Consider the following 24,975-nt stretch of genomic DNA (forward strand, 5'->3'; position numbering starts at 1 on the left):
ACTGCAGGATTGGCCGCTGGACTTGCAAAATAGACTGCAGGACTAGCAAACTAGACTGCAAGACTTAGCAAACGAGACTGCAGGACTAGTAAACTAGACTGCAAGACTTAGCAAACGAGACTGCAGGACTAGTAAACTAGACTGCAGGACTAGCAACGAGACTGCAGGATTAGCAAGCTAGACTGTAGGATGAGCTAATTAGACTGTAGGACAAGCAAACGAGACTGCGGGGCTAGCAAACTAGACTGCAGGACCAGCAACGAGACTGCAGGACTAGCAAGCTAGACTGCAAGGTTAGCAAACCAGACTGCAGGACCAGCAAACTAGAAAAGTGACGTCATAACACGCCCAGCATTCACGTGATTTCAAAGCAGTGGCAGGGCATTTGACTATAAATTTGATTTATATAGCTGCAAACATATTCAGCATTAAATTTCAAATTCACTTGTCTTGCCACCAAGAACTGGCAATGGTGCTTCTGGAAATTATTATCAGAAACAGTGAGACCCTGAAAATGATCTTTGAAGTCGAAGAGCTTGCTTGACATCGCTAGAAAAATAGTGAAAGGAAAATAATCTGTCTTCCGTTTTCGTGAATATCTTAAATTATTATGCCCCATAGAGTTAACACGGAACGGCGGGGATTTTTGGTTTCAAACATTGACAAAAATGAGACGGTATGTTGATAATTGTTCCAGAGAGAAATTTTGCACGATATTAATGCTAGATTACAATACGATCTGTCCCCATTAATACTTTTTTTAAAAAGCTGGGTCATATGGCTCAAAATAATTCTGTGATGGGCACATACACTCATAAATTGAAACGATTATCTCTCAAACCTTGTTAACGAGACAACTCTGCCCAGTTTTCAGCTATTAACCTGCACCAGATGTGGTTCTATCTGTTGTCTGCCTTCGATTCATTGCACCTCAAAGTACTCAATTTATTGCTGTCAAAAATAATTATTTGGTAATAAAACTGCAAGTCTGCCATTTTATTTATGTTTTGCCGTCGAAATGAAAGCGTTATGGACTATATATTATTGGTTACGGCTTTAGTGTCACCACGCAACAGAGGAGGAACCGTGATTGTGGTCCTTTTGAGAAAATACTTACCAGTGTTGGCCACATGCGAATTTTCATTTTTTGTTTGCTAACATAAATAACAGTGTTAATATTTTTGCTGTAACTATAAAGCAATATATGAAAATGGACAAATCTGAATCGCTGATTGATATCGTTGCGACCTTCAAGGCAGCTTTGTCTACCTGTCGCCCCGTTGTTGCTGTTGTTATTGACTCGAACGATTGTATACAGAGGTAGATCGGCAGGCGCAAATTTTGAGAAGTCGCGCGTAATGTTCTGTTAAAGGGAAATAGTCGTTGGAACTGCGCCTGTGCGAGTTTCTTGTTTACAAACAATGCGTTTCCTGCACGATATCTAGATGCACCTCATCATTCATGGCTGCAACATTTAAATGATACGATGTAGATTATGGCAGACATGTTTTAACTTTCATTAATCACCATCGTACCTTGGATACAGTGTTTACATTGGTCGTGTGGGTCCGTTGACCGACGACTGTATCCCTTTAACGTCAGCACGGCAAGCTTCAATGCTGATGTATATGTTCTATGACAATATGCAAATTAAAACAAAATTGCATGCTTCACTTCAGATATAATCGAGTAACGTGACTATACAGCTTTTATTCGTCCTCTTACAAAATAAAAGGATTTTATTTTTTCCTTGAAGACGTGGATGTGGGTAATTTTCCCGCTCATTTTCTACTTCCTGGAAAGGATCGTCCGCTTTCTCAGAAGTCGCTATCAGGAAGCCACCATCGAAAACGTCATCCGGCATCCATGTGAAGTCATTGAAATACGCTTTACCAAAAACCACTTTCCAGGACAACCAGGGCAGGTAAGGCGGGCTATTCAAACATTCAAACATATATACACACCATGATGACATGACAAAAGGTGCCGTCATTTTCTTGCCCCATTAGGTATGTACATACATACATACATACATACATTCATACATACATAAATATATATATATATATATATATATATATATATATATATATATATATATATATATATATATATATATATATTATATATATATATATATATATATATATATATATATATATATATATATATAGTTTACAGATGTCCTCGTGGGAAATTACAGTGCTCGGTGCTAAGCAGAGCGTTATAAGTTATAAATAATAACACAAATTACTTCAAGTACAAAGTAATGAAATCTGTTACTTAATTTTCATGCATCCTGCAATCTTCAGACAAAATTATATATATATATATATATATATATATATATATATATATATATATATATATATATATATATATATATATATATATATACATATATATATGCATTACAAATTATATATATTACAAATTACACGTACAAACATATATGTGTATGTGTAATTTGTTAATATATATATATATATATATATATATATATATATATATATATATATATATATATATATATATATATATATATATATATACTTCTTCAGTCTTAAGATTGCAGGATGCATGAAACTTTAGTAACAGATATCATTACTTTGTACTTGAAGTAATTTGTGTTATTATCATTTTGATAATTTTGTGCATACAAGTATATATCATTATTTAAAGAAATAGAATTTGTAATTACAATGATTGAAATTGTATCTATCATTCTTCAAAAGAATTATTCAATATCAAGATCATTACCGAATAACGTATTAAATAATGTGGAGTCTCTCGAAGATCAAATACTAGGTTTCTCTTGAATTATATTTTTATATATGATTATTCTCTTTTGCACTAAAGTTGTAAGAGGCTCAACTATTTTTTTTCGTTTCCTTCTCAGTATATTATGTTAAATATTCCAAGCATATCTACAATGCAGTGGCATCCATTTACTTTAACAACGGTAAGTTCAAAGGTCATTGGCATTTTATTCAGAGGTGGTAGTCTGCCTCGATAAGTTATGGGTTGCACATTGATGAAAGTCAGTCCACGGTCCCTCCAGGGAGGGACCGTGTCAGTCAAAGTGTTGCCGATACGTCCAATGAAAGACGAGAATCAAGCCGTAGGAAGAATTTGAAAATTCAGTGACGTACTGCCCCTCCCGCCCCCACCCCCACCCACCTTCTACAGCCTGCTTAATCTGGATTTCAGAGATCGCTGATATCGTTTGATGGAAACAAATTTCACCCGTTACTGAAATTTAGTCATTTTCCTTTCCCAATAAAAGGCGATATTTTCTCGTCGGACCCTTCCTCGTTTAAGAATTTTGCTTCGCACAAGAACAATACCATCAAAGTTACTGCAAAAAACCCTTTTAAACACTTGCGAGACAGAAAAAATAGTCAGCGTTCTAGAAAATCAAAAACGCTATATCTTCAACTCAGTTTGGCGCAACCTTTAGTATCATATGAGATCTCTGTGTGCTCAATAAGCCTAAAAATATACCGCATCATTCCAGTGAAATATCTAGTGACAATGAAACAGGATTTGTTGACGTCAAGCCTTATGATTATAAGTTGCAGGATATGCTTATTGCCTGATCATTAGGGTAATAGTATGTGAGGAAGTATGAGCCCCGTCAAACAATTGGTTTATGGGCCTCTGTCACAGCCAGCCAGACAATAAGCATATTGTTTTAATATCCATCAATCCTCATTATGGCGAGAGGCAGCCTGTCGAATTGTTTTCTATTTGTTTATCTGTGTGTTTATTTTTGTATTTATAGTATTTTTAAAACGGGCAGTGGTGCAGCTGTTTATTTTTTCATTGGCTTAAGGATGTGGTAGTGATATTTTTTTTATTTCATGACAAAGGGGTATTTCTGTGACCTATACTGCATTTTCTTTTGCCTTCCATCCTCAGCAACCGAACGCGGAGGTGACGTCATACAGCATCCACATCCGGGTGCTGGGGGATTGGACGAGTAAGAATTTAATTTGTTCCAGCACGTACACTCATTCGCTTGCACGTTGAGTCATCTGTAAGGACATTTTTTAAAGCAGTCCCCTTTTCTTGCTAACTTTGTAGTTAAAAATATGTGATTTCAACAGATGTGCATCTTTCAAAGGCAGGCATAGTTCCGATATGCATTCCGGTCACACGCGGTTTAGCGAAAATGCGTCGCCACCGTGGTCTATCAGTGTAAACAAATTGGTTAACGTGCAACATCTGCGTTGATAAAGATCGCAGGGCCACGGTTATACGGGTCGAATTTCAACAATTTGTATAAAAACAGCTTGGAGGAGATTAATCGTATCGCTTTCAGTGTCGAAAGTGGTTCATGTGAAACGTGGGAATTATATCACTCCCACATGATATTGCAAACTGTATTCAAATAAGTAAGGACACTTGTCTTTTCAGCTAACAGATATTAAAGTAACTTGCATGGAGAAAATCAATCATAATATAAACACATTTCATAACGTGATTTTCAAATACGTTAGATTAACGAGATATACAAATTTGCAGCCTGAAATGTTATCAGGTCAGCGTACATATTTGCATATAAAGGGTAAGTAAAATTTGCATATCATGACACACGGTGACTGTTCAAATTTCACTCTTCAATCACGCAGTTCAGTTACAAGAATTATTCGACGCGACGACTGAAACAACACAAGAAATTCAAAAACATGAAAAGACTCGAAAATTTCCAAAGTAAGTCAACATTTTGCATAGATATTATTTTTTCGTCCCCATTGTTTGCGGGAAATTTAATATATATAATGGCAACAAGTGTTACATTTCCATTGTTATGCTGATGAAATGCAAATTTGATTTATTTGTGTATTCAAGGCATGTGTGTTTGGTGTTTATGGTACAAGGCCATTTAAAGAAAATTCTTTGTTTACCGTCCGTGGATTTTTGAAAAGCTACTAGCCAGCCAGCCAGGGAAAAAACAAGCACAGACAAAAAACACAAGCGTTTTAACATAAGCTCAATTTTATTTGGTTCTTTTTGGAAAATACAAGCGTTCTAACATAAGCTCAATTTTATTTGGTTCTTTTTGGAAAAATAATATTTTTATTTGTAATAGTGTTAACGTCGTGTTTGTTTTCTTAATTTTCTCTGAAAACCTAACAGCACGCGGACGGCAAACAAAGAATTTTATTTTAAGCGCCCGACTCTTTGTTTTATGCCGATAGTCTTTGCTCTCGTGCCCTTTGTCATTTTGTTTGTAGTGTGCTGTTTTTTCCTCGCACTTACACGGCTACCTGACAGCTCTTTGTAATAGATGATTAAAAAATGCTTGAGAGATTCGCTAGTGCGTTCGTAGACCGGCGAAAATAATTTTGCAATGGAAAGCAAACTTGCATACATTGAAGAACAGTGCACTCCACTTGTAATCCCAACAAACAATTTATTTTATTATCCCAACAAACACAACTCTGCATTGCTTTGTTCCTGGCAGGAGCTTCGTACCTTTAATAGAAACATTTTATGGTTTCGCTTGCAATAACGCGGAACTGAAAAACTTTAGTCCGTCGTCGACGGTCAGTTTGTCGCTCGCAGCCCGTTAAGTTCGCGCGTCCCGAATGCTGCCTGATCCATAATAGTTTTTCACTTGTAATCCGTGATATTAGTCGCGCCAGCGGCTTACTGACTACGCATGCGCTTATTCATAATATACTTTGCGAGTAACCGGAAGTGTACCCTTCTTTCGTGGCGCCGCCATGTTTTTTTTGAGTACTCGTAAATAAACAAATACGAAACAAATTATTATTATATAACATGCCATTTATTAAATATACCTCTTTTATTAGCCAGTAAATGTTATTATGCACCTTGTCACTCATACTGAATATCGTTAATATAGACAAAGGGAGAAAACAGTCGCGCATATAAACGGTGGCATACGCAAAGAATGCTGGGATTGAATTTAGAAAAGCGCCCCCAGTGTCAATAGTTAAATTCAAAATTGCCAGTTTTTAGACGGAACGCTATAGTTTTCAGCTTGCAAGTGGAAGTTGGGCAGTGCGGTTACCATTGCAATGATAATGATTGCATGATACGTCCCTTGTTTAACGCCATAGGCTGTTATCAATGTAAAACTTGCCAATTTTGTCCAAAATTTTTACACGTTACAGAAAATCTATAGGCCTACCTGCACTGCTGCAGGGTTTGACGTCCGCGCGTGTACGTACGTGAACTGCTTTCATCAGAGGGAAACTGGGCATAGTTGTCATATATACGTTTATGAAGTAACAATTAATTACATTTTATCATGAATCAATACAAATAACATTGCCAATCTTAACCCTGGCGCGACACCAAGGGCTGAGCCCTATATAATATTATTGTTAAGGTGAAGTACTACGAATTACGTCAAAATTAGGTTGTGGTGTCATTTTCTTGAAACTTTGCACAAATATTCTTGGAAGTTGTGCAAGTGCAAAAATGAAATAAAAAATGGGGGTCACCATGCTCGTTTCCATGGAAACGGACGTTAAAATGGCGTCGTTAGAAATAAATAAAAATGATATAATTCACTTAAACTAAAGAAAGCAATTATAAAACGCTTAGCTAATGAGTTAATTTTAATAAATACCAAGACTTAAGATCCATATCCATCGAATGTATAGTTTTCATGATGTTTGTAAAGAAATTTTAACATAAGTATCGATTACAAAATGACGATATCGAAATTATATCATTACATAATTTTCGAACTTTCTTCCTGTCGCTTTGAATGGTGTCATTTTGACCAAACTTGGCGAATAACATCCTGATATAATACCATTTAGTTAACATTTTAATAAAAGGGTGTCACCACGCTACTTTTACAATATCTCCAGGTGAATGGGTAATATGCACCATGTAAATAGGAGAGAAATGTTAATTTTTCGCTCATATTGAATAAAAACCAGCTTCCTAGGGGGTCAAAATATGACAAGGTTATAGGTCACATGTATTTCTAAGAGACTGGGTCAAAAATTTAGGTAAAAGCGCAATTTCAACAATGACAGGTGATGTTAAATACATGCGCTACAAAATAACCCATTTGCGGCAGGCTGGAGTTAAATCTGCGCAGAAACGTTCTAAAGCGTGTGCGCGTCCGAATTCGTCGCACTTACCTTAAAGGTATACTGTCATCTGTTCCAATTTTGCCACAGTTACCATGGAAAGAGAAAATCTAACCAATCACAGATTTAAGCGGGTGGCCACTTTTTAAAAACAGCACCCTCACATGGGCATTTTGAATACCAAGGAACGATCCTTTGACCATATATGGGCATATTTAGATTACAGGTGACTGTATACCTTTAATCACATTCGTGTCTCCGTACTCCTTGCCCGTCATATTAGTCGATGCATAATTAGCTAATCGATGGAAAGATGGATTGTAGTTTTCATGATAATGAAGGTGGAGTCTGTTTTTGGGAGTTACAGGCGTGCTGTTACCCTCATGGCCAGCCAATATGTGTTTATAACACAGCTCATTCACAGTCATGGTTAAGATTCGTTCCATACACAAAACGGGGGTTTGAGTGGTTACGCAAGAATGAAGTTTTTCCCGACAGCGTCGCAATACTTCTGCAAAACGTTCAATCCACCTTTGATTATCAGTTTTGTCCGTTTCGAGTCCTTGTTGGAAACCAGAATATTCAGTTTTTCTTCAGAAAATAGTATAAACCGAGAAATTTCTCGACTATCATTTCTCTCGGCCGCAGACGACATCTTTGTTTACATTCCCGTTCGCGCTTGCGCAAATTTCGTTTTGTAAATTAGCGGGAATCAGTTGTCGGCCTGGCAGGCAACAGTTCCGACAACTGATGCCTGATAACATCATTTACGTGCATCAGCACAAAAAGAACGCATCCCACGTGGCTTTCATTTGACGAATCAGAACACAGACTGCGGTTGAGGTGTGTTATAATATTGTTTGAAGGCCACGTGCAGTCCCAGAAATTTGTCCGGCTTTTAGAGCCGATTCTGACTCGGATTTTGAATTCCGAGTAACGTTGTCATTCAGACCTTTTTGTCAGTAGTCGGTTATGAATTCGTGGAGGTCAGAAGAATCCGACCTCCCATATTGATGACCTCCAACTGTAAAGTTTTTTTTTCTCATGTTTAGAAGTCACGCAGAATTTTGGCCAAATTTTAGTGTTTTGTGTTCGGCACAGTTGCCGTGAACAAACAACGATATAGGGTTGCTTTTAAAGGGAAACAATCTTCGGAACTGCGCATATGCGAGTTTCTTGTTTATAAACAATGCATTTCGTGCACGATATCTAGATGCAACTCATCATCATGGCTGCAACATTTAAATGATACGATGTAGATTATGACAGACATGTTTTAAATTTCATCAATCGTCATCGAACCTTGGATACAGTGTTTACATTGGTCGTATGGGTCCCATACGACCTTTGAGCGCAGTTCCGACGACGGTATCCCTTTAATATTGCCGCTTGTTCGTAAACTCTGTTGATGTCATCATGTCGCCAATCCTAACAACAGAACATTTCGTTCTCAGATTGTCGGAGAGAATGTGTTTGTTGCTGCTTCTCTCCTGTCAACAGTTGCAGCCTTGAGAGACGGAGCCTCTTTTGACGGCCATTAATTTATTCCAAGGCTCCAACACCTTCCGACAAAAGTGTCCCGTATTTCGATCTCCAGTAGAATAACGATACAAATATAGCGACTGCTAAACTTCCGCTTACCGCATCTATGATATCTAGTAACAAGACGAGCCCGCCGCGCGCCATTCAAAAAACGCCTATTGCGTCCATTGGCGATATTTTAAATTGGCTTTTCGTGGTAGGAGATCATTTGTCATAGGGCAAATGGTCACCTGACTTGGGCACATATTCCCTTTATTCGTAAATGATTTTCATACAGACTATTTGGTTTGATTTGCAGTTGACAATAGCATGTTTGATTCTCACCTAAGACGAAAATGCTTGAAAAAAATGAAAGGATTTTCGCCATTGAATGGCATTTGAATATACAATCATTTGAATCACTGTTACGTGCTTGAAAATTAGTTCCAGGCGAGTTTCAGTCAAATGGTTGCTTTGCGGCCCACTGTGGGTCGCGTGACGCCATCGAATTATGAGGCATGTAATCACGGTCCTTCCATGTGATGGCGTGATCGTGATGTAATAAAGATTTTTATTACTCGTCACATTGCTCATTCCTAGTCACGATTCATCAGAAAACGTAATGTGGCGAGAAGATAGATTAGTCGATTGAAGAAATTGACACTATTCTTACTGCCAGTGCCACGGAGAACTCGCCACGCAAATTTCTCACAATGTATTGTTGGCAATGTTGCGCTGCAGGTACATCAAAACACTTCACAAACATTAACATGGAACATATTGAGCGTACGCTGTGTTATGAATGACCTATGACCTGGTAATGAGGGCTATAGCGTCCCTTTCCATTCGGGACCGTGCGTTTACCAGAAGTGTACAACGCTATTTCCAGAGGCTGTAGGCCGGGATATACGCACGGCCACTTTGGGTAACCATAGAGAGTCGAGAAACTCGACTGTCTGTGGGGTGACTAAACGGGTGCCCTAGTCCTCATAACCAGGTCATAGTTGTTCAATATGCTAGTACAGCCACGGTCCCTCCACAAAAGGACCGTGGTACAGCCAACGCTACGCGCAGACTACTTGCTTGCAATTGTGATATTTGGCGCCCGAGCCATCATCACGAAAATCGCCAAAATTTAACGCTGCTAAGAAATTTTACCACACACCCTGAAACGCTTACCAGGATCTAGATGCTTTTACCTGCACAGTGAATTAACCACATACAGAGATGAGCGCCTCTGTTGGACGCATGTTTGGGTAACTTGGTCAACCACCTCAATGAGTGTTAATGTACTTTTCCCCGTTATTGTAAATGGTAGTATATCCTACAGAATCAATTATTGGCTATTTACTTTCTTACTGAGTTATAAAATAAGCCACAGCTGACGCGTGGCGTACGCAATCATAAGTATAAAAGACATGGTACTATATACATCCACAATATAAATATGCACATGTTTTACTAAATTGACTTCATTCTGACACGCAGAATGTACATCGATGGGCCTTTCGGGAGTCCAAGTCAGGATATCTTTGAATTTGGAGTGAGTGTCTGCATCGCGGGCGGGGTTGGCGTGACACCATTTGCTGCAGCCTTAAACAAACTCAGGTAAGATGCCGATAACGTGGAACCCAAAGGTGATCGGGACACCAACTGACTGCTGGCGCATACAATATTTTTCCACCAAGTGACGCAGGGATAAAACTCTTCAAGCCCACATTTGAGAGGAACTGTTCACACTCGAATTATTCTCTGACATAAAGGTTACGTCTCTCAGCCAGAAATCGTGTTTGCATTACCCAATACACAGTTGGCAAATTTGACGCAACAATATATGCCAGTATTGTAAAGAGCAGTTTAATACGTCAGAAACACGACCGTAATCGCCAGCTGGGATCCCCCTTTGGTTTCATGTAAATGATAAAGTCATAAAACTACATCGGCGGTATTTGCTTTTCTGGCGCCATTGAATTCCCTTATCTGAAAAGTTCGCTTCTAGCCAGGCGACCATTGAGCTTATGGAGTCACCGAATTGTTATTTTGTCGCACCATTTTCACAATTGTGCGGATGGTGTTCAATTTTTAGTGAGAAATTCACAAAAAAACCGCAAACGTCAAAAGTAATGAGGCCTTTGTTATCGTAAGAGGTATATTTTGAATATATTAAATATCACGTTTTGCTATCATTGTTTCAAATTGTCGTGCCACTAGACACATACCCGAAGCTCTTGGTGTAAGACAACTTTTCACCGACTTAGTTTTCGAAAATCGAAAATTTAGTTTTCTCAATAGAGTTAACACAGGAATGGCGGCCATTTTGAATTTTAAAGATCGGCAAATGTGGGTTCTTTTTTCTCTGGTAACAAAATTTGCACGGTGACCCCCGATTTTTTTTTGATTTAGTAAGCTTATAGCTGAAAGTTTCATTGCGGAAAGTTTTGAGAAAAAGTTTAAATCTTTCACTTTCGAGGTGCACACTACCTTAATTGACAGAGGGCTACATTAAATTAAACACTGCGGCGTTACATGGTTTCGAACAAGCCTTTACTTGTTCTTCTTATAATCGATAGCTCTCCATCTCTCGCCCAGGTACAACACAGATGACACCAAAAAGCTTCGCCGAATATATTTTATATGGATATGCCGAGATATTGCTTGCTTTCAGTGGTTCTCCGATCTTATAGTGGAACTCCATACGAAGGTAGGCAAAGTGATCTTGAATCTTTCAATCAAACTTTGTCTTTTTCAGAAAACCCATGCATCGATTTCGGTATAGGACAATGTGGTGTGCTATTAGTAAAGACTACAAGCGGTCCTATCCGATTTGTTAGTGTGGCCATGTGTGATATCTTCATTGGCTAAACACGCCACTGATAAAAATGTAAGCGGCATTTTTTATCAATATTCATAGCTGACTTCCCTCTGAGAAGACGAACAACACGGTTACACCGCATAAAACCGTATTTTGCGACGGGTAATAAAACTTTAAATAACCACTGGAATGCATCGAGCCTTTGCGTAATAGATTGCTATCAAATTGTTTCGGCAGCCTTATCTACACCGTACCCAATTAAAGCTCTCGCATAATTTTGTCTTTTTGAACTAAAAATTAATATGTTTTTAGCTCACATTTGGTTTACAATGTGAGGTTATGAGCTGAATCAGTTCATTTGCATCTGATTTGCATGTCTGTATATTTGTGGGTATGTGCGGATGTATGTCCGTCACACACAAAGGCTCCCATACCGCCAAAGCTACCATCTCAGTATTTGGTGTACAGGTAGATGCAGGGGTTGAGATGTAAATTGTTCAAATGAACACATCAGTGTCAAAAATGTGCAAATGAGGTAAGAAAAAGTGAAATCCTGCAAATGTACAGGAGGCATGCCATTGAGAAACAGGCAAACTCCACTGATCTTCATTTCCTGTCATTGTTTATGAACTGTTACATATTAACAGACCAGCTGCAACCATAGACAGTAGATGGGGAAGACCGTTTATACTAAACTAAGAGGGGCTTGTTTCTGATATGCATGTTGCTAAAGTTGACCTCCAGTACCTAAAGTTAGACCTTAATTACGTTTGTCATTCTTGTTTTTCTGGTTTAAATATTTCTTGTCGTTTTTCTGGTTGTACTGTGCAGAAATCATTGTCATAACATCAACGTAGAATTTTCCTCCACTGAACAGATAGAAAACAACATTTATTGTTGATCATTGGTAACCCATACTGGTATATACCAATTCTGATTATTATTATTATTATTATTATTAAATTTGAGCGACACCGTATAATTGCGGTATTTTTTTTTGTAAATTACTTTCTTGCGATAACACATAGCGTATGAGTGTAAACGTTTCCGTACCTCCGCCAGCCAAATGTTATTCACAAAATACCGGGATTTATGTCCTCGTATATCGCACACACCTTTTTAGTCCAATTTTACCTCAAAAATAAAGTCGAAATTAGGGCGTTTTTAGTATGTCCGTTGCGCACTGCACTGAACGAGCGCGAGCAGACTGGGAACGCGTTCAGCGAATCCGCTGTGAGCTTACACGGTCCGCATATCGCATAGAACGAAAATTTAACCCTCGCAGCACAGTGCACATGGTAAAATTTGTAGGTCAGTGGCATAATTTCACTCAAATTTACATGTTTTGAAATGACCATAATTCACTGCGTGAAGTACTGAATGTTTCGAAGTATATTTTTTTGTAAGTGTAAAATCATGTTGACGTAAAGGTGTTATACAGTCAAAGGTCAAATAGCGTCCAATAACTCCTGAGCTTAAAGTTATTGTACTCCCGTCAAAGTTATTGGACACCACGTCCTCTATACCGAAACTTACCGTACGACGAAACCCCATAGGTTACAGACGCAGGTGTATACATGTAATAATCGTTATCATATACCCATGTACATATCGCCTCATCCTAGTGACGTTTACCGCAAAATATCAGCTGCGATATTTCACGGTAAACGTCGAGATATGCACGATAAACGTCATCGGTTTTGGAATATTCCCGAACTAAATTTTCAATTTGATGGTAAACAAACAAAATGGCTGCCGCTCTTCGCCTGCGAAGCGATGTCGCCCACGTAAAACTGTGAGCAAACTAAAACTTCGTTTACACTTCGCCACAAAATTCATACGGGCGGCGCTTTTCGCAACGATTTAGCCCTAACAGGCGTTGATAGTTGTATATAATAACATCAGCGAAGTTGTAATGATTTGAAGGGCTTTGAGGAACAAGGGTATTTCGGGTTGCTAAATACGGAAATAATATGTTGAGTCTTGTAATGTTTTCCGATGGCTTTTCTGTTAAAGTTCTTGTATTTTTTGAGACAAGCTCTGGCAAACTTTCTCTCGTTCGCACGGCACGGCCACGGTCTACCTCCAAACAGGTAGCGAACGCGTGGTGTGATAGCGATGTTGCGCACACGACACCTGTTGACGTGGCAACTCTCGGTGTAAACAGACAAAATGGCGACTTATTTCTGTGCCGTACGACGATCGAGCGCGATCGAAATCAGGAGAGATTTACATGTAAAGCAAAGGACAGTTTGTGATCGGTTACAATTGTAACAGCACATTGCACTGTAAAAGTTCCCCGTGTACGACAATTTTTGAATCTCGGTGTCTTTCTACTTGGACTTCATTGAGATATGGAGGACTCTCAGCGTCGCGCGTGATGTTGACTTCTTGTTACAGTTTATGAATGAAACCTGTTCACACAAATATTTCGATATTTATGCGCAAGGCGTAATAAAGTAAAGCCTCAAAATTTAAGTGTTTTTCGTAAGTATTAGTGAAATTCCGAGCATAGGTATATGACAAATCGGTTATTACCCAATATTGCCTGTTCCTTGCGTCGTATCAGCATTCGTGTCATTTGTGCTGCGTCAGACACAAGACGAAGTCGACTTCGTCTCGTGCCTGACGCAGCACAAATGACACGAATGCTGATACAACACAGGAACAGGCGATATTTGGTAAGAACCTCTAATTATTACATGCCTGGTATATCGAATGTCGCGCTCTCCATAGGATGCAATGTTAACTCGTTGATGACGTCGCTGGCCGCATAGTCATCATTTGACTGAAAGTGAACCGGAACTACTTTCAGCCTGACAACTTCGGGATTTGAAAATGATAAAATTACATGTTTTACATAGGATATGCTGTTTTTACAAAATTATGCAAAAAAAATCGATAAACCGCATAACAGTGATTTTAAATATATCAATGCGCCGTTCGATAATGATAATCATTCTATTTTTTCAACAGATTTTGTCTAACTAACATGGAAATAAAACATACAATTGTCATTTGCATGTAAACCAAAAATTTTGAGGGAAAATTAAGTAAGAGAGGCATATAATAAAACAGCCCAAACATCGGACAGTGTACCCTCAGGGCAGGAGACCGTTTGCCCGATGAAAAAAGGGCACACGGTCACAGGAGACCGTTTGCCCGACGAAAAAAGGGCACACGGTCACAGGAGACCGTTTGCCCGACGAAAGAAGGGCAAACGGTCACCTTCCCTCAGATAGATAGTCGCATGTTTGGGCGATAATATAGAATAACTAAAATGTACTGTCCAAAATGGTGAAACTGTTTTATGACATAATTCTTGTGCAAAACGTCCCATAGAACCTATACGTGTCTGGTACAAGGGCGCTCTCAAGATTGATATTGACATCAGTGATCACTCATACATGTATGCGTGTGCATCTATGAGGACAACTCTTGAGTAAAATACATTTTTGTATCGCCAACAGCTCTGGGAATCTAATAAACCCGATTTCTTCAACGTTGAACTTTATTCTACGCAAGAAAACATGAACGAAGAAAACATTGTACCCTACAGCGAATACCCATTCCATAGGATAACCGTCGGCAGGCCTAGATGGAAAGCCGTTTTCAAGGAGATTGCCAAGTTTCATCAACGGTAAGTGACAACGAAGTCGACGTTTAGCATCTCTTTTGTGACGACGACTCAATAACGTGAAAAAAATTATATTATGTCATTATACAAGGCAAATGTTAAGTACTTAATTGTATCAAAGGTTGATAAACGACAATGTTGACCTTTTGGTCTTCAGAGTACGTCATTTCCCAATACCATACACACACACATACATACATACATACACATTTATACATAATATTTTTATATATAATATATATATATATATATATATATATATATATATATATAATATATATATATATATATATATATATATATGAAAAAACAGGCATACACATATACATGCAACATACATGCACACATGCATGCATGTCATACACTTAAAATATAACCTGCTTCCTTCCCCTTTCGGATCAGTATATTCTTCACAAATGCAGAAGTGATATTTCAGCAGCTTATTTCGCACAGTCAGTTGCAATGATCAGATTTTCAGGATCTGCAGAGAATGTGTAACCAGGACTTAAAACAATATTTTTAAACTGCAATACCGTAAATTAAAGTGAAAATGTATTACGTCACAGGTCAGAGGTCGGTGTGTTTGTATGTGGGCCGAGGAGCTTATCGAGGTCGGTACACAAGCGATGCAACCAGAGGAATAAGTACAACACAAGATTTGTTTACCACAAGGAAAGCTTTTGCTAGATGAGGACGAAGTAGGGATTTTGGCGGGATTCATCAGCGAGATGCCGACTGTAGAGGGACATTTACAAAGTGTTGTCCGATTGGATGATGAAGCCTTGGTTTTGCTCCACACGCTGTCGGTAACCAACGGCAGACATCGACAGTGTTTACTGAAAAGAACATCCTGGCATGTTGAGTTTCAAACTAATATTTGCTTCCAATTGTACGATGAAAAAGCCACACCTTGCTATAAAGCAGGTCTGCAGCGCTGCCCTGAAAGTTTGACCTATGCAGCTATTTCAGAAGAAAAGTTGACGGAATGCCCAATTTCTCCAGCAAGTACAGCGCGACCTACCTCACACTCCGGCAACACTAACCGCTTACCAGTTATGCTGAACGTTTTTGCCCGAGTTTAGTCTGCCTTCGCTGACAACTCACAATCCTAGCTCTATCGTACGAACCGTCGCCAACCGCCAATGACATACCACTCATTGAAAGAATATCAAAAGTACAGGATTATGGCTTATGAAGCGAAAGAAAGGGAATCGTTTTGACCGGAAAAGCACATTTGAGTAACAATCGCGTTTTCTTTACTTGCATGATGTCGTTCTCCCTTTGCCAAGGGCAACGTTGATGAAAACATATATCGAGATGTTTAGGTTTACCAAACTTTTCTACTGAAATATAATATATTTGATAGATAGCTTTTAAAAACTTAAAAACCTTTTTAGATATAATTTTCTATGACTAATAGTTTATTGTATTTTAATTTTCTACCAATGAGTTTTCTAGTGTTGGATTTTGCAATTCTTTACCTACAACCATTCTAAACTTATGTACTTTCAAAACTAGTATTGTAATTAAATGGTGTATATGGCCATTCTAAAGAGCTATGACGCCTTGTGTTTTTTATGTAATCTTACTTCAACTCTTTGTATAATAGGTTTCCCCCAATTCAAACAGAAATAGCTTTAATGGTTGATAGAATAGGATAAGCTCTGCACAGGAATTTAGTGTTTCTATATAACTGTAATAATTCTTTATAGTTTAGAAACTATGTATGTATGTATGTATGTATGTATGTATGTATGTATGTATGTATGTATGTATGTATGTATGTACGTATGTATGTATAAGACTTCTCATCTGACGCATGATCGCTTTGAAACTTTGTCTAGGTTTGTAGGGATGTTTTCATAAGATTTTCTCATGTGCACAATTTTGTTGCTAATTTTTCCACTTTTTCTTCTTGCTTGCAAATTTCTAAGGAGGATTCGTAGGAAAGTTTTACTGCCTATTTGTTCAAATGATGAAGAGATTTGCAAAAGAAATCTTTTGTGTCAATTTTCTTATATCCATGTTCATGCTTTCTCATGTTTTCTTATGTTCGTCTTCTCTGAAACTACACTGAACACGATTGGAACTAATTTGGAGTAATTGGATAGTGTATTTATGTTGGTATTACTATTATCTGCAAATGTAAGCTCATATGCCTTTCTTTTCTTGCGGTACACTCGTATTTGTGGGTAATTTGCAATATTTTAACTTTCAGCTACAGAGCACCTAACACTTTTGATAAATTTGAACAATTCAACTATCCAATTATCGCAAATTGCCGATGACAGCCTACAAGTTTTGCACGTCAAACTATACTATACTTACATTAGTACCCGGATCAAAAGGGGAGCACGGTTGTCGCACTCTTTTCAGAAAACAAAAGATCGCTGAGAACGGAGCAATCATATGATCACAATTAATCCTCTTCGCATGTTTCTGTTTAATCCTAACTATCGGCAAAAGATTATAGTTATGACGCAAGAATGTGTTACTACTCAGTTTCGGGCAACCACTGTTCCCGCTAACTGACAGTACTTTGTGGCGCACAGCTGGTCCCTAAGTTTTCTCTATAAACATTGCGGTGATTACACAGTCCTTGAGTGACAGTAAAGAACTGACATCGGTGAATATGCGATCGATGCATTGTATATATGATTTTATAAAAGCAATTTGCATACCGAGGAGATCTGCCCCTGACAGTTTGGCCACACAGATTGCCGATTTAACAAAAAACGGGGACTATTTGCTCTTTATTATGCGAGAGCAGCAAAGTATAACACAGGTGTCGATGTAACGCATTTTCTTCAATTAAAATTGAAATACACTCAATGGTAAAGACCGCGTGCTGCAATTCTACGTAACGTTTAACATTTCGTCGTCCCATAGCACGCGACAAGAGATATCAGGCGTTGCCCGGGAAGGCGCGCACTGCTGTCGTCTGTTTGTTGAATGTTGCACCACAAGAATGATAAGTGGACAGCTTCCCAATGTTTGTTTGCAACACCTAGTAATCAGATGGTACCGGCGTCCGTGATTGATTTCCTCGGGAATCGATAAATCAACGATCGCCAGAAACCATGGAGCTACCTTTGTAGCTCAACGCCAGAAACAAAATGACGTATGACCGGAAGACTCTACTGCCGCTGGCCTTACTGAGCCTAGAGCCCTGGCTGCATCGATGCTAAATGACAAAAATGGCTGTTATACTGTCGGCAGCTGGGCGTCGTCTCGTTGCGTCTAATCCTGAGACGTACACTCTCGTTCAAGTTTGAATCGAATCAAGCCCTGTTATTACTAGAAACTCTCACGATAGGTTTCTCACAAACACATGGAGACATCGCATGCAGAAAACAAAAACATTCGCCCGTGCGCCAGTCATATTTTCTGTTCTCGCCAAAATTTAAATCAGTCCACAAGAACGCCACTTAGTATACGAAAAAATTCCACAAGTGCGAAAATCTTCGACTGTTAGGGAGCAGTAATTTTAACTTTATACAATGTTACCATTAAACAGGAACATATTTTCCTCCCAAAAATGAATTTCAGTCCGCACTTAATACGCGCCTCGAAATTGAAAGATTTGAACTTTTGCTCAAACTTTCCTCAATGATGCGTTCAACCTTTCTTTCGCCGAATCATGAACAAAAAGCAGGGTCACCGTGCAAAGTTTGGTAATAGAGAAACAAATAACCTAAAATTTAGCAATATTTCACATTTAAAATGGCCGCCATCCCCGTGTTAACTCTGAAGAAAAAATAGAATTTTCGATTTTCGAAAAATAAAGACAAAGTTTTCTTTCGCTGAGATGAAACCCTACAAGTGGTAGATCAGAAAAGAATTGTATAAGTTTGAGAGTCCGAATATCTGTCCCCGAGGCGCATTCTACCTTAAATCGGTTGTCAAAAACAACACTGACCATAACAAACATACTGGGTTATGCAAGTGGAACACCAGCATTGGGGCATAATTTTTGGTAAGAGGCATGAGAAAGTGTTTTTACGAACAAAAGAAAATCTGAAAATACACCAGAAGTTACAGTTAATGGAATTTTAACAGACGACAACCGCAACAAATCGACGAGAATCTGGAGCATCAATATAGAATGCGTACCGCCTTTTCCATTCAATTTTTGTAATGGCGTAAGTGGAGGTAATATATTTGAACACGTGTGCACATGTCGGTATTTATGAGATAGTTATGCGGTATTTTATGTGTCAATGGCATTATGGAGAGAAACTCCCCTACATAGGTTACAAAGAACAGCATCATCATTTGAAGACACAAACTATCAGGGAAACAGAAATTTTATCAATAATGCCGCTCGTTTGGCAGTTGAATCAAATTTTATTTGGCAAAGTTTGTTTTCCCATCCCTTAAAACCAAAGAAATGCCCTGAATTAATCTCAGTTTCGTCAGCAGGGCATAATTCGCGAAAACATTACTATTAATTACCGTCGAAGCGAAACGATGTCATCAATATTAAATTTTGTAGATCTTTTACTTTAGTGATTGTAAAACCTGTGCACATAAAATACTGCGTATAAGGAAAAAATTACGTCATGTTTTATGCATTTGGTACAGCGGCATTGTGTCTCTCTAATAGCCTTGCCTGTGATTTATTCAATGCGCTGCAGTCTGTTGCATACACGTTGCTCCTAAATGCTGTGATGAATTAATGCCACACAATCTCTCCCGTGATTTATTGCGATTTTTACGAGTCACGTGACTAAATATGAAATGACCACGCGTTTATGTAGCTCTTTCTGCCTTTTGTAAGCCAATCATGATACGTTTACTGTAAATTCACCGCCGATCAAAAACCGAAATGGCTCTCAAATATACATTTTTGCGCCAAAAAAACCCCAAAATAACATTGAATCGGTCAAACGTGTAAGAATGGCAAACGGAAAAACGAATAACTGTTGTTTTCAAAATCACAGGTCAACCAGCGTGCGCTCTGTGACACAGCAGCAACACATGCACACAGACTTACTGTAAGATTAAATAATGGAGCATAAACTTGTCGGTAATCTAGTGGCATATTAGGAAGCGAGAGGGTCTCACCCTCCGCACTTTCAAAAGTCGAAGGGCCAACACTTGGTTTGATACCCCCTTCCTTTTTTTTCATGATGGACATTAATATTTTTGCTATATCTTAGTGCATGTCGCATATGATGCTGCCACTATTTCAGTATTAAGTAAAGGTTATTTCATTATATATCGCCAACATACATGTGTATAAAAACTATATAAATATTACTGTAGACAGACTTTACAGACATTTTGTATCTAAAGGTTATGCATAATAGGCTGCAGCTTTGCAGTAGGTATTATAGCACGTAATCAAACAGATCCAATATATCAAGTCTCAACAATGTCCCAGATTGGCGTATCCATGGAAGGTGTTGGCACTAGATTTCTTCATGGCAGGCTGTCAGTGTGTTTTTCCGTATTAATGGCGGAGAGAGTTTCGTTCTCAAGCTCGGTTGGTGCACAGGGAGAAGAACTGCTTCAGAAACGTTCTGTTATCAGTTTGACTGAAAGGTTGTAGCTTGAACTAATGTTAAAACATCATCCGTTGGGGAACAGTGCAAGAGTTAAGGTAGTATGCGCCTCGAAAGTGAAAGACTTCAACTTTAGCTCAAACTTTCCTGAACGAATCTTCTAACCATACTCTTACCAAAATAACAATAAAAATCGGGGTCAACGTGCAAATTTTGCCCAACTTTTTGAGATATTTGAAATTCAAAATGTCCGCTATCCCTGTGTTACCTCTATAGAGGAAAACGATATTTCGGATTTTCGAAAAAACTAAGACGGTTAAAGTTTTTCTCTCTCCAAGAGCTGTAAATGAACACCCACAAGTGGTAGATCAGATGTTAATTGTAGAAACGCACCTCGGGTACACAAATTTGGACCCTCAAACTTTTGCAATTCTCTTCTGATCTACCATTTGTGGGGTTTATTTTAAAGCTCTTGGTGTAAGAAAACTTTTTACCTGCTTAGTATTTCGAAATTCGAAAATTTTATTTTTCTCCTTAGAGTTAACACAGGAATGGCGGCCATTTTGAATTTTCAAATATCGGTAAATCTTGGGTAATTTGTATCTCTAGTACCAAAATTTGCACGGTGAGCCCAGATTTTTATTCTTGATTTTGAACGAGAATGGTTGAAAGATTCATCAAGGAAAGTTTGAGCAAAAGTTTAAATCTTTCACTTTCGAGGCGAGAACTACCTTAAGAAACGAATATGGGAAGAGGGCAACCTTGCGGCCAAAAGCTGTGTTTTTTCGACAAATTGTGGACGGGATCTTTAGTCATTTTTCCCACCAAAAAACTACTACCAGGCAGTGCAACAAATAAATTCAGTTTCTTCAACTAACATTTACTATAGTGCTTGCTACCTTGAATAAATTATCGTTATTAAAGGGATATAGTCGTCGGAACTGCGCCTGTGCGAGTTCCTTGTTTACAAACAATGTATTTCGTGCACGATATCAAGATGCACCTCATCATCATAGCTGCAACATTTAAATTATACGATGATAGATTATGACAGACATGTTTTAACTGTAATCAATCACCATTGTGCCTTGAATACATTGTTGCTATGGGTCGTATGGGTCCCATACGACCTTTGAGCGCAGTTCCGACGACTATATCCCTTTAAGGTAGTTCGTGCCTGAAAGTGAAAGACTTAATCTTTTACTCAGACTTTCCTATTTGGAACTTTCAACCATACTCTTATCAAATAAAAAATAAAAATCAGGAGTCACAGCGCAAGTTTAGAACCAGAGAAACAAATTACCTAACATTTACCAATATTTGAAATTCAAAATGGCCGCCATCCCTGTGTTACCTCTATGGAAAAAATAAAGTTGTCGAAAACTAATATGGTAAAAACGAAAAACTGGTATACTAAAAAATTTTGCTGCAAGAGCTTTAAAATGAGCCCCCACAAGTAGTCGATCAGAAAAGAATTGTAAAGTTTGGGAGTCAAAATATCTGTCCCAGAGGTGTATGCTACCTCTAAGGGAGGCAGTCATCGGAACTGCGCTTAAGGTCGCTAGGGACCCCTATTGCCAATATAAACACTGTGTCCAAGGCACGTTGGCGATTGATAAAAGTTAAAAAATGTTTGTCACAACGTACATCATAAACTTTAAATGTTACAGCTATGTTGACATGATGCATCTATATATAGTGCATGAAATGTATTGTTTGTAAACAACAAAGTCGCACATGCGCTATTCCGATGACCACCTCCCTTTAAACTGGGAACACTGGAGTATTTTGTCGACTGGCCTGTCTTCTTTATCACAGCTTGTTTTTCACAATTACTACGACATTTACTCTGCAGATGCCTTTGTTGTAAGGTACATTATATTTGCCTCTCGCATCACTTTTATCTGCGTTGATTGCAATAAAATGCATGTAATGTGCAAAACATAACATGTAAATTTATGTAAATTAACAATAAATTTAACACCCTTGCTAAAACCCAGCGTCCCCCCAAAAGGTTTTGAGAATGTACTATTTCAGAATACTGAAGTAATCCCTGTCACCCCATCCCCCACCCCCTCCGCGACAAAGAACAAATCCAAAATTTAATTAACTTCCATCACTGAAAAAATATTGGTTTACACCAGACGAGAAATCGGCAAACAGCTTTCATTCAATAACCTCGGGAGAGTAATTTACACCGTAGCGAGCATTGCCCCTAGGCCTGAATGCCACGCCCGTTGCGTCAGCGAATTGAGCATCAGCTTTGCAAGTTACTGCCTCCTGAAGTGGATTATTATTCCCCCGATACAGAAGACAACAGCTGAACCATTAATAATGGTTAGGAGAATCATGGCTAGACAGATTTATCAACCTTTTTACCTCATTGAATACTTAAAAAAGATGAAAAATGTTCGAAATAGCTAAACCGCAACTGAAAATGAGGATGTTGAACTCATTCATATTATTCAAAACGGGACACCAACAAAAGCACTAAAATGACTTTCCCCTTTAATGTTTCGTCATGAAAAGATTCTGCATGCATTATATAATGCAGCATGGAATCCCACTTTTTCTTTAGGGGTTCATAAATGCAACTGATGACCTACAGGACAACACAAAAAGAAAAGGAAATTTCGCATTGCAATAACTGGAATTGTGATTAATTGGTGTACATTTGTATTTATCTGCATAGAAATTGATCTGGCGTTTATGCTGGTTCATTGTTCACGGCGGGAAACGGATTAGAATATTACGACGATGGGCAGTGATCATTAAATGGTATTAGTATGTATAGAAGGTGGAAAACAGAGAAAGTGCAGTTAAGGTAGAATGCGGCTGGAGAAAGAAAAACTTTCACCGTCTTGGTTTTTGTGATAATCGAAAAAATTCTTTTTCTCCATAGGGTTAACGAAGGGATGGCAGCCATTTTCAGTTTCAAATATCGGTGAGTCTTGGGTAATGTGTGTCTCTAGTACCAAAATTTGCACGGTAACCCCTGTTTTTATTCTTTATTTTGAAAGAGAATGGTTGAAAGATTCCTTGAGGAAAGTTTGAGCAAAAGTTTAAGTATTTCACTTTAGAGGCGCATACTATCTTCATCTATTAACATTCGACGGTACTGATATGAAGCAGACAAGTTCTCTTTCTATTTTAAATCTTTGATATTAAGAACAATGTGTATTCAATCTCCATTCCAACAGTCGAAACTGGTTTGCAGAATGTTTGGGTAATATTTTGCAAAATTGAAATTTGTTCCAAGCTCAGCATCGCTCAAAGAGTGACTGGATTTCAAGAATTCAAGAATACACAGGTTTTGGATTCTCGACACGGCAGGCCGAAATCTTTAAGTGTAAATGAAGAGTTCCTTTGATTCGATGCTGTTCAGGTCAGCAGTACCCCCTAAGGTCTTTACACAGGCCCATTTTATCCGAAATGACAAAGGGCAATGCTTTTCTTATCGCACCAGGTCGGGCGGTAAGTCCCAAGGTTCAAAGCATGTGCTAGAATATAGCTAAGAGTCTTAGTAAGACATGGTTAGTCATTGTTTCACTCCTTATTGCTTATTATACAAAGTTGTAGCCAAACAAAGACGATGAATTGTGTAAATACACTATTATATTATAGCTTTGTCAATACAAGTGAAATTTCTGACGTCATACCCTCAGATTATTGAATGTATCCGATTAACCAACATTGTGGCCCAGATGTTTTCTTCATCTACACAATTCACCGGCATCGCCAGAACTATAAAATACCCCCTGCCGGCCCATAATAGACTTAAGAGAGCTTTACACTCAAAAATGTACTCGGCTCCGCCTAACCTCGTACATTATGTCGTGCAAAGTTGCTTTCGTCCAATATGGGCCGGGAGGGGTACATTATTGATTAAATAAAATGCGATGATATCGGTGGTCGTCAATGAATTTTTAGCTCTCAAAAATAACACAAGGCATTATTTATATACAGAATGAGCTGACGAGGATAACCCACTATATTTTGATATAATTTGGGAGTACGACGAAAAATTGCATGTTACAGAGAGAACAAAAATACGGTTAAAGTCTATCAAAAGTTAAACCTATTTGGGCTTAAGGTGATGTGCCGGCTTGTTTCGAATGCTGTATTTGATCCACTGTAACCTTTGGTTTGCCAAGCTGGCGTGGAAATCTTTTGAAAACGGTGAAGAGTGCGAAACAGTACATCCTGCATTCAAATCGTGTTTGGCGGTTTTTTTTCATACCAATTGAGATAGTGCAAAGAGACACCGCTAGAAAATATTAAAGTTAAACTCCGACCGATAAAGGCAGCGCCGGCTCAGCTGTCTTCAAATTTACATTTCTTCTTATCAGCCCGAGCAACTGTACACCCTTCTGCAATGCTCGAATATTTGATGAACCTTGAAATACAAGCTGTTGA

At 38.4% G+C, this 24,975-nt stretch overlaps 1 protein-coding gene across 5 annotated transcripts in view; it reads left to right on the top strand.

Moving 5' to 3' along the window:
- LOC139142204 (NADPH oxidase 4-like) overlaps positions 1–16,605 on the top strand; it is a 66,182-nt gene extending 49,577 nt beyond the window's left edge. For all 5 annotated transcript variants that reach the window (XM_070712064.1, XM_070712068.1, XM_070712066.1 and 2 more), the window contains exons 11-18: positions 1,757–1,924; positions 2,900–2,962; positions 3,922–3,982; positions 4,635–4,716; positions 10,092–10,211; positions 11,193–11,304; positions 14,886–15,055; positions 15,619–16,605. In XM_070712064.1, coding sequence (XP_070568165.1) covers positions 1,757–1,924; positions 2,900–2,962; positions 3,922–3,982; positions 4,635–4,716; positions 10,092–10,211; positions 11,193–11,304; positions 14,886–15,055; positions 15,619–15,739 — 897 coding nt within the window. In that variant the 3' untranslated portion in view covers positions 15,740–16,605. The remainder of the gene's footprint in view (positions 1–1,756; positions 1,925–2,899; positions 2,963–3,921; positions 3,983–4,634; positions 4,717–10,091; positions 10,212–11,192; positions 11,305–14,885; positions 15,056–15,618) is intronic.
- The last annotated feature ends 8,370 nt before the right edge of the window (positions 16,606–24,975 follow it).

This window comes from Ptychodera flava, chromosome 10, assembly GCF_041260155.1.
Source record: "Ptychodera flava strain L36383 chromosome 10, AS_Pfla_20210202, whole genome shotgun sequence".
In the NCBI taxonomy this organism is placed as follows: domain Eukaryota; kingdom Metazoa; phylum Hemichordata; class Enteropneusta; family Ptychoderidae; genus Ptychodera; species Ptychodera flava.